General features: G+C 39.8%; 2 protein-coding genes across 7 annotated transcripts in view; both read right to left on the minus strand.

The window, feature by feature from the left end:
- fmnl3 (formin-like 3) overlaps positions 1 to 2,296 on the minus strand; it is a 33,296-nt gene extending 31,000 nt beyond the window's left edge. For all 6 annotated transcript variants that reach the window (XM_046055752.1, XM_046055750.1, XM_046055751.1 and 3 more), the window contains exon 1: positions 1,743 to 2,296. In XM_046055752.1, coding sequence (XP_045911708.1) covers positions 1,743 to 1,856 — 114 coding nt within the window. In that variant the 5' untranslated portion in view covers positions 1,857 to 2,296. The remainder of the gene's footprint in view (positions 1 to 1,742) is intronic.
- Positions 2,297 to 2,639: 343 nt separating this feature from the next.
- Positions 2,640 to 8,932, minus strand: part of esyt1a (extended synaptotagmin-like protein 1a) — a 19,649-nt gene continuing 13,356 nt past the window's right edge. The window contains exons 17-31 of the mRNA XM_046056776.1: positions 8,278 to 8,460; positions 8,005 to 8,181; positions 7,844 to 7,926; positions 7,600 to 7,648; positions 7,414 to 7,503; positions 6,102 to 6,197; positions 5,792 to 5,863; positions 5,611 to 5,697; positions 5,342 to 5,488; positions 4,632 to 4,762; positions 4,390 to 4,485; positions 4,149 to 4,280; positions 3,955 to 4,060; positions 3,828 to 3,877; positions 2,640 to 3,713 (exon numbers count right to left, since the gene is read on the minus strand). Of these exons, the coding sequence (XP_045912732.1) occupies positions 3,686 to 3,713; positions 3,828 to 3,877; positions 3,955 to 4,060; positions 4,149 to 4,280; positions 4,390 to 4,485; positions 4,632 to 4,762; positions 5,342 to 5,488; positions 5,611 to 5,697; positions 5,792 to 5,863; positions 6,102 to 6,197; positions 7,414 to 7,503; positions 7,600 to 7,648; positions 7,844 to 7,926; positions 8,005 to 8,181; positions 8,278 to 8,460 (1,527 nt within the window). The 3' untranslated portion in view covers positions 2,640 to 3,685. The remainder of the gene's footprint in view (positions 3,714 to 3,827; positions 3,878 to 3,954; positions 4,061 to 4,148; positions 4,281 to 4,389; positions 4,486 to 4,631; positions 4,763 to 5,341; positions 5,489 to 5,610; positions 5,698 to 5,791; positions 5,864 to 6,101; positions 6,198 to 7,413; positions 7,504 to 7,599; positions 7,649 to 7,843; positions 7,927 to 8,004; positions 8,182 to 8,277; positions 8,461 to 8,932) is intronic.

An 8,932-nucleotide genomic window follows, 5' to 3' on the forward strand; every position in this document is an offset into this window, starting at 1 on the left:
CAAACTATCAACCAGATCTCTAGTCCAGGCCGGTCCTCTTCAGTGATGCTCTTCAAAGTGGCAATGATACTGTAATTATATTCTCAGACATTACCCCAAGATGAGGTCCAGAAGATTTGAAATAGGTCACAAGAAAAAAGCCCACTGCTCATTACTTGTATTAACCCTTTATCAGGTAAAGTTCAAATGAACTGATATGAACTTCACCTGATGAAGGTCTGAGGACCAAAACATTGTGAATTAAGTCAATAGTGGTGTTGGTGTTCATTCACAGTAAGACTTGGATCCGACAGTCTTGAGTGAAAGTAAAAAACATAATGATTTTTTTCATTATCGATTCATTTTTTATTTTGTTCATTAATCAATTTATAATTTGGTCTATAAAGTGTCAGAAGATAGGTAAAAATACCCATCACAAGTCTCTAAAGCCCAAGGTGACACCTTTGAATGTCTTGTCTTGTCTAACCAACTGTCCAAAACCCCCATAATATTCCGTGTACTACTGCATAAGAGAAAGAAAAGCAGTAAATCATGAGCAGGAGTGGAACCAGAGAATGTTTGATATTTAAAAGACTTAAATGATTAATAGATTATCATAATCATATTTCTTTTATACCAGCATCCTTTGCACTCTGTTCCATTGCACTATGATCTTGTCTTGTTGTCTTACTGTTGAAATATGTTATTGTTTTTGTTTATATTTATATTTGTACATAGTAGTTATTTATCTATTTTGTTGAGCTTGTTAATTATCACCTCAATGTTAATTATGCTTATTCCTCTTAAGGGGCCAACATATAACTGGCCAATAAAAGTGGTTCTGTTTATGAAAATAGTTACTTTTATTATTCATTTTGTGTAGAATGACTGTTTAATGCAACTAATCGTTTCAGCTGCAGCAGTTATAGACCCAGCATTAGATATTTTCCACCCCTAGCAATGACTGACTGCAGCAGCGACTTCTTGGCTTTGTCATTAATAATAATAACAGCCTGACAGACTAGAACTCCGTCTATGATTGTTCCTTATGTAAAATTGTACATTCCCTTACGCACCAATACAAGAAATGTCCCCTTGACGTGGGCCTATAGGATGACAGAGTCACTTGACTGTGTTGATAGTCGCAAAAGTGGGTGTTGACCATGCGCTCATTATTACAAAGTGCTCAGACAGCTCAACTCCAGCCTGATGTGGAGTGAGGAGGGCGGGGACGGGAGTAGAGAAACTTTTCTTCGGGTGTGGGAGTTTTGGGGGAATTCAGAAAATGTTGTTTTCAGATGACTAGCCTGCAGCGAGAAAATTTTAAATAAACCCAGACTGAGAATACCGTGATGTGTGCTCTGTCAAGGATCTACAGTAGGCCTATAATGCACCCCCGCACTTCCTCCACTCTCACCATGCCGTTTGCCACTTCAGCCAAACGCTGAGTTGTCTGACTTTAGGGGAGACAAAAGAACCGCAGGAGAGAGAGACGGGGGCAGAGAATGAGGGGCGGGACAGCACAGGTCGCTTCATTGAAAATATCAGCAGCTCATAATGGACATTAAAGAACGCAAATACACGTACACATTCATGTAAGTTATAAAATAATCAACTCTTTTGTTACAGCAACAACACCATCCATCATTGGGAATGTTTAGGTTGGCACTGTTTTCAATCCGAGTTAAAAGTTAGAATTAAAAGTGGACCAAACTTGAAAGTTGTTAGTTATCTCTTGAAAAACTGAGGTGATCACAACTTACCAAAACAATGGCAAATTTCTCCTCCAGCTCGGTGGGGTCAGGCATGGGCACCTTCAGGGGCATGATGTGATGCTTCATCTCAGACTGCCCGTCCACACTTTCTATATTACCCATTTTCCCCCAGATGTGCTGTATCCTCTTCAGCTTCAAACCTCGAAATCCTTCAGCCTTCTTCAGTGATGATAATCCAAGTTAAAAACAATCCAACAAAAATCACCCAAGTATTCCAAAAGTTTCATTAACGGATTAATCCAAAGAATCCACTTCTCCGAACCGAGATAACAGCTGACAGTGCAGAAGTCTCGTATTAATGTCCCAAAATGCCATTTACACGTACTCACGCGCTCAGGTTTACAGTGTGCTCCACTGTACTTTCCCTTCAAAAACTTACTTTTAAAAGTAATACAAGTACAGCTGCTTTCTTTTCCAGAAAGTGGTTTCTAATTTGCCCGGCCAAGCCATTACTTACAACAAATTTCCCCTTGAGACAGATAACTTTCAAATGCCGACTAACAGTTACTTTTAGTTGCTGCTCAACTTTCTTGGCTACGACGTGTTTCCATTCATTATTGTTGTGTGATCCTGATTAAGCTCTTTGCTGCTGCCTCCACTCAGAGGGCAGGGGTTTCTTCTCTGGTCCCGCCCCTAGCTGGGGGAGACGGCGCCCCTGTTGGCAAAAAGACCTGTCAATCACGTCATCTCTGCCGCCCCGCCCCCTCACATCTGTAGGCAGCGAGCCCAGCTGGATGGAAAAGTGAGGGGTTGTCAGCGCTTGATCGTCACCTGGTGGGAAAATATGAGTATGGCATTCCACCAAAACCTCCAAATATGTAAGAAATATGTCACAATTATGTTTTACAACTATTACACACAAGAAAAGTCACAAAACTGGTTTGATTCATGAGAGTGCAAACTTTAATCAACAACTTCAGCAGATACATGATGATATGTTTCAAATAATGTCAAAGCTCAGCAGTTTTCTTCTTCAGTTCCGACACCAATTTTCTTTCCATTACCCCAAATCAGTGTCCGCGCCTTTGTGGTGAGGTACACTGCTGGTGTACACTATTTGCTTGCTTTGCTTCTTGTAAGGTCATAACTGTTTTGCTTGAAAAACTAAGAATAAACACAGCTGACAGAGTCAGCCTGCTGCATTTAGCGCTACAAACATATACTAACACAAAGAAGCATGGGTGCAAGAACACCAGCAATGTGTTTTCAGTATCTACAAAGTTTTCTCTTCATAAAAGCACAGTGATTTAGACTCTGCTTACAGTATAATACCTCTGTTTTCAGTGGTAAACGTGAGGGTCTAGGTTTGTAATACTTTTGATTTATAAAAGCAACTTCAAGAGAGCTCTGGTTAAAACATATAAAACTTCATTTGGAACATAATTCATAAACACAGACAAATTGTGCACAGTTTTGTAATACTTAAGGCAATAATATAAACGTATATAAACAAAGTAATATTTGGGAATTATTTGAAGATTGTAAAAAATAAATTGTAAAGGAATCTCTTTTAATTGTGTTGGATGCTGTAAATCCATGAAACATTGTCATACCTTAGAATATCAACCACATCATAAGCCCTTTTATAATTAAATTCAAAGAGGACTTTGACATATTTTTGAATATATAAACTTGGTAGGTTGCGCAACATAGTTGCATTATTATCAAATATCTATTCAGCCAAAATATTCTACTGAAGAATTTGTCCAAGACAGCATGGATTCACCACATTTAACACTTTACGGATGACAAGCTACATGTAAAGTTTCTTCTCATAAATACTGATGGACTGTGTTGTTGATGAGCAGATATGTCATCGTTTCTTCAGTGATGGTGGAAATTTAATTTAAGCTGAATACACAAACACACAAATCACAGACCACGGAAGCGACACTTAATGATATATTACTTAAGACCAGCCATTGATTCTTCTAGTTGGTCTCGGCTACCAAATCATACCTGGAAAAACAGAAGGGATATCATTTGTTGTTCAATCATGAAGAAAGTAACATTTGAACATGAATTTGTTGATACAAATTCCTAATTTTGTTCAGTAGCTGATAAGATTATTACCATTGTGTGACACCAGTCTTGAGGTCAATTTGGTCCAGGTCCAGCTGCAACTGAGGACAACAAGGAGAAGAGTCATAATCACCACGTCAAAACCAAGGAAATAATTAACGTGACTGATGATGTGTACCTTGCCGATAAGCTCCCTCTCTCTGCTCATGAAAGAGACGCTGTTCTTCACAGACAGATCCAGTCTTCTCTGTATGGACTCCTCAAGAGAGAAATCAAAGTCAAACCTACGGAAAGAGAGAGAAAGAAGGGGAAAGTAAATTGATGTCTTCGCTTTTCCTCTGCTATTATAAGTGTCTCGTTTGTTTATCTAACCTCTCGTTGAATTCTGGGTTGAGGTCTCTCTTCTTCGTGGTAGTTCTCCTCTTGGTGGTAGCCTTCTTGTCAGGCAGCAGGATGAAGGAAACATACGGGTCCGCACCGTCCTTGGAGCAGGCTGCCAGGGATCTGTGGGTATATACAGTGATCACATTCACAACATGCGTTATGAACATGATACAGAGTGGTCCAGGTCAAACATGTCCTGATAAAGAGGTAACATCTGTCATATAGATACCTGCAGGAGTGAACTGTGATGAAAAGCCTGCACTCCTCTGTGGAGTAGCCGATGGTAAGCTTCACCTGGCCTGTTGCGTTTCCGTTATCACCAGCTCTAAAGAAACAGTGTAAGAAATGTGATTATTTAAATACTTAAGGCAAAACAGACACAAACCAGGATGAATTAAACTGGAAAACAGTCCACAAAGGAAACTCTGATGACTACACAATGGGGCATTAATGCTAGCGTGTGTGACTCACATGGCGAATCCACTTCGGTGTCTGAGGTCCAGATGGGAAGGAACCCATCTGGGAACGACCTCTTCCACGCCGGCGTCATTACCTACCTCCCCTGGAGCCCTACGGCACACAGCCAGCTGAGTGTCCAAGATCTACAAGACATACGGAGATATAAGTCATAGCTAAGCATGACATTGCTGCCGCATAATAATCTTTTATTTGATGTCTGATTATGAGATTATAAGATTGATACCACTCTCATGTCTGAACAGTAAATATTAAGTTAAAGTTAGTAACCTCCAGCGGTCTTCACTGTCACCATCGTCACAACGAGGTCACCAGTCTTTGTGCTAAGCTAAACTACCGATATGAGAGACAGATAACTATTGCTTCAACCTTATCTACTTAGCAAAACTCACTTTACTAAAGTGAGTGATAAATTCAGAGGCACTGTTAAAGAAATCTCTTATCTTTTTGGTCTATGTCACATGATAATCAGGAAGAAGTGCTGCACAGCTGTTTATTTGTGAGCAGATTTTGTTACAGCATGCTGTTAAGTACAGTATTCAGTTCATTGCAATATTGGCTCTATTCAGGGAAATACCTTTAAGCTGCAAAAAGGTGATACAGTACAGAAGTAATATCAAATCAGGGCATTACTTACATGGGCACATACTGCAACATGTTGGTAATGTGAAGAAAATGAGCCATAAAAGATATAGTGTTAGTACCTTGAGGGTGACCCTCAGTAGTATCTGGCTTTCTGGCAATGCTCCATCCAGATTGAGCCAGCGGTCCAGCACTAAGCCCGGCTCAAGCAACACCTCTCTGAGAGGAAGTGTCAGGGACCCAAGGGCCTGGCCCCAGCTGTGAGAGAGCTAGATACAAACATACACAAACACATAGATATGTAATAAATGGTATGATTTCATTTCATCTGCTTTAAGGCTACATGGTTCAGACAAAAAGTGGAAATACAGATGCCGTTAAGGACTCTGACCTTCACTGTGAGTGTTTCATCTCTGGGGTCGCGAACCAAAAAGTGAAAGGCTTCATCCCATCGAGGGGATGTGGAACGTTCACAAACCTTGGGAAAACAGGAGAAGTGAATGTCTTTTCAAACAGCAGTTCTTTTTTGTGTTGCATTCGGAAGGTCATCTAAGTCGAAGTCGTCGTCCTACCTTGGTTTTGTTTGAAACGCTTTTGAGGATAACTTCAGCCCCAACTTTTGGCTCCTTTCCACTCTTCTTCAGCTGAAATTACACAGAAAGAATATTTTAAATACAAAAATTTTGTCAACAGCATCTACTAAATTTAAAACACACAACACACCACCCCTGACTTAATGTATAAATGAACATGAAGCTATTTGGGACACTACAGTGTTTAATGCAATACACTACGAGTAAAAAGCAACTATTGTACTGTGAGGAAAAACACATCACAATTAACAACTCATAGAACCGCAAGGACTCATAGGTTTCATCTCACCGACAGTCCATGGGCACGCTCGACATACACAAATAGCGCAGCCGCTGATGGCACAACCTTGTTCTGGTACGACTGCTGGGATTGGTACTGCAGGATCTGTGGGAATTGGGAAGATATTGTTTATGTATATTTATAATAAGAGGTAGAGAGTGAGAGTTTTATTAAGGCTTATTGTGCAAAAAGAAAGTTGTGGTTGAAATTTCCTTCACAACACTATCAATGAAGATATAAACACAAAAAAATTAATCTACACAAAGCATCTGCAAAGATAATTTCACTTTCGTGCTTATTAAAAACTGTTTGTATCTGCCACAGCAACCAAACAACAATGCTAGAAAATAAGGTACCAGGCTCTCACAGTGCAAGATTACAAAACAGTACAAGTTTTTTATGTTACTGTTTCATTCCTCCTGTACATACTGGCTGTGAAGCAGTGCCTTCCTAGCACAACTCCACTGTAAATGATGGGGGACAAAATCCCCAGTATCCATTCTGTGCAAAGAATGCTTTCTAAAGTTCAGCTGAAGTTAGGCTTCAGCAGACTGCGTTAGACAAATCAAATGTGTATCTTATTGTGTCACAGCCAGAAACAAATCTACAAGCAAAGTGTCACTCAGCTGAGGCTCATCAAGGAAACACAGAATTTCATACTAAAAAAATTTAACTTTGTAAGATATTTACTTGATTTGGTACAAATTCAAATATCATATAATACAAATTGCACTGAACCGTTGCTTTGGATTTTTTTTGCTTTGCAGTTGCACTTTTTAAGTTTTGATTGTTAAGTGCTGTATGCAGAAACTGCATTATTAGAAAAAAATACCTTCAACTGATGATTGGATTGATATAATTTATGATATTTTTATTACGAAAGAACAACTTTCTCCTTACGACTGCAGGTTTAAGTTAGGTTTGTAAAACTATGGGGGAATTGGTTCTTGTATATAAATCCTGCAAGTCCATATTTGTAATGTGAGTAACTTTCTAATGTGAGTAACTTCATTTAAAAAAAAGAGAATTTAGTATCATAAAGGTAAGTTACACATCCAAGGTTGAGGTTCTACCTAGCTTTGCCCTTTTATTATGCACTTTAATTTTAATACCTGCGTCTTTATTATAAGTCATAAATTTTTTGTACTTATTTACTTTTGTGTTATTTATTATTACTTTATTTATTTATTTTTTTTTGCAAATGTTTATAAAAGGCATGGACAGGCAAGAAGTATTGTTACAATTGCTACATTATTTGTATGTCAGCTTGGTATATCCAAATAAAAAGAGATTAAAAAATATAACAGAGTAAATATCTTACCTGCTCCAGTCTGGGTAGGTCAGTGACTCTGGGCAGCCACTCCAGCACCAGGTGAACTCGACCTGACTTCACATCATTTAGAGTGTACCACTGTAACAAGAGTCCAAGAGTGTATGATTTAAATATAAATGTTAATATTGTTTGTTAAATTATCTGTTCAAATTATTTCAACTATGTGTCACACACCATATCGATGAATTGTGCGCTGATGATGTCTCGTAGGCTAAGCTTGAACCTGCAAAAACAGGACTCAATCAATACTTTCTCCCCCTTTTCATTTATATATTTTTGCCACAGCCAATGCTGCCTTCACTATGCCAGCACGTTGTTGTGAATTAAGAAACGTAACAATTTTCCTTAAGTTCTAAGAGCCATGTAGCCAGATATACAGCAAAAGTTTTATTTGTATTTGTTATTTGTCAGGGCGCACCTTCCAAGGAAATCATCCTGATCGAGGTCCTTGTCAAACAACTCAAACTGGATCTCCTGACCTGGAAGCTCAGTCAAAATCACCTAAATCATGAGGGGGGAAAATATGGTTTGAAACCAAATAATTTCATCAGATGAGGGAGCATTAAACAAAGGTAATACCTCGTAGAGTTCATTCCAGATGGGATTGAGGTTCTCTTTAATGGTGTGGCTACGGTAAGTGATACCAGCAACACGGATCTTGACGTAGGGGTCGCTCTTCCCCTTCACCATGCCCCCCATGAAGTTATCCTTCGCTATCAGGTTTTGGGCCTCCACTAGATGGATACGCAGCACTCCCTGTGGGCAGAACAAGGACAAGGAAAGCTAATATAGTTTTTATGTGTGAGAGGCATGGTGTGGTGCTGCTTTTAGACTCCAAGTAATAGTTTTTACCTCTGTTGCAAACTCTGGGTCGGGCGTGGTGTGCTGTGGTCGTGTTGGTTGAGGTTTACCTAATCCACCGGGGCCCATAGGGTTCAGCTCTGATGCGATTCCCCCCTGACCCATCCCGGGCCCAGAGTCTGAAGGCCGAGGAGACGGAGTTGTAGGGGTGGCATCATAGCTTAGCCACAAAACCTAGGTGGAAAAAAAACAGGTAACCAGGGACGTGCACAGGGGGGTTGCTCTGGTTGCCCGGGCAACTGCCCGTTTGCCTTTCCTGACTCAAGTTGCCCTTCCGACTCGCCCTTCCGAGAAAAAAAAATAAAATAAAAAAATAATCGCGATCGCAAAGCCTCATTCACTTCCATTCGGGCACCGAAAGTGAAAGTCAGTAGGGGAAGGGCAAACTCTGTTTAAGTGGCTGCACTGCTGCAGCGCTGCCTGCACGTCAGTCGATTCTGTTCCCTACCGGAATTCCTGTTTCCTTCCTTTATGCAATCATACTACAACAAATCATGCGTAGTTTTGCCCAGTTACCATACGTGATACGTACCAACCGAAGTGAATACGAGCTAGAAGCGCAACTGAATGTACGGGAAGCCAAAAGGTTAAAAAAGGATTGTATTTTTTTCCGAAATCTAAGCGTTTTTTTATTTAATATTTTATT

Source organism: Micropterus dolomieu, linkage group LG08 (genome assembly GCF_021292245.1).
Source record: "Micropterus dolomieu isolate WLL.071019.BEF.003 ecotype Adirondacks linkage group LG08, ASM2129224v1, whole genome shotgun sequence".
In the NCBI taxonomy this organism is placed as follows: domain Eukaryota; kingdom Metazoa; phylum Chordata; class Actinopteri; order Centrarchiformes; family Centrarchidae; genus Micropterus; species Micropterus dolomieu.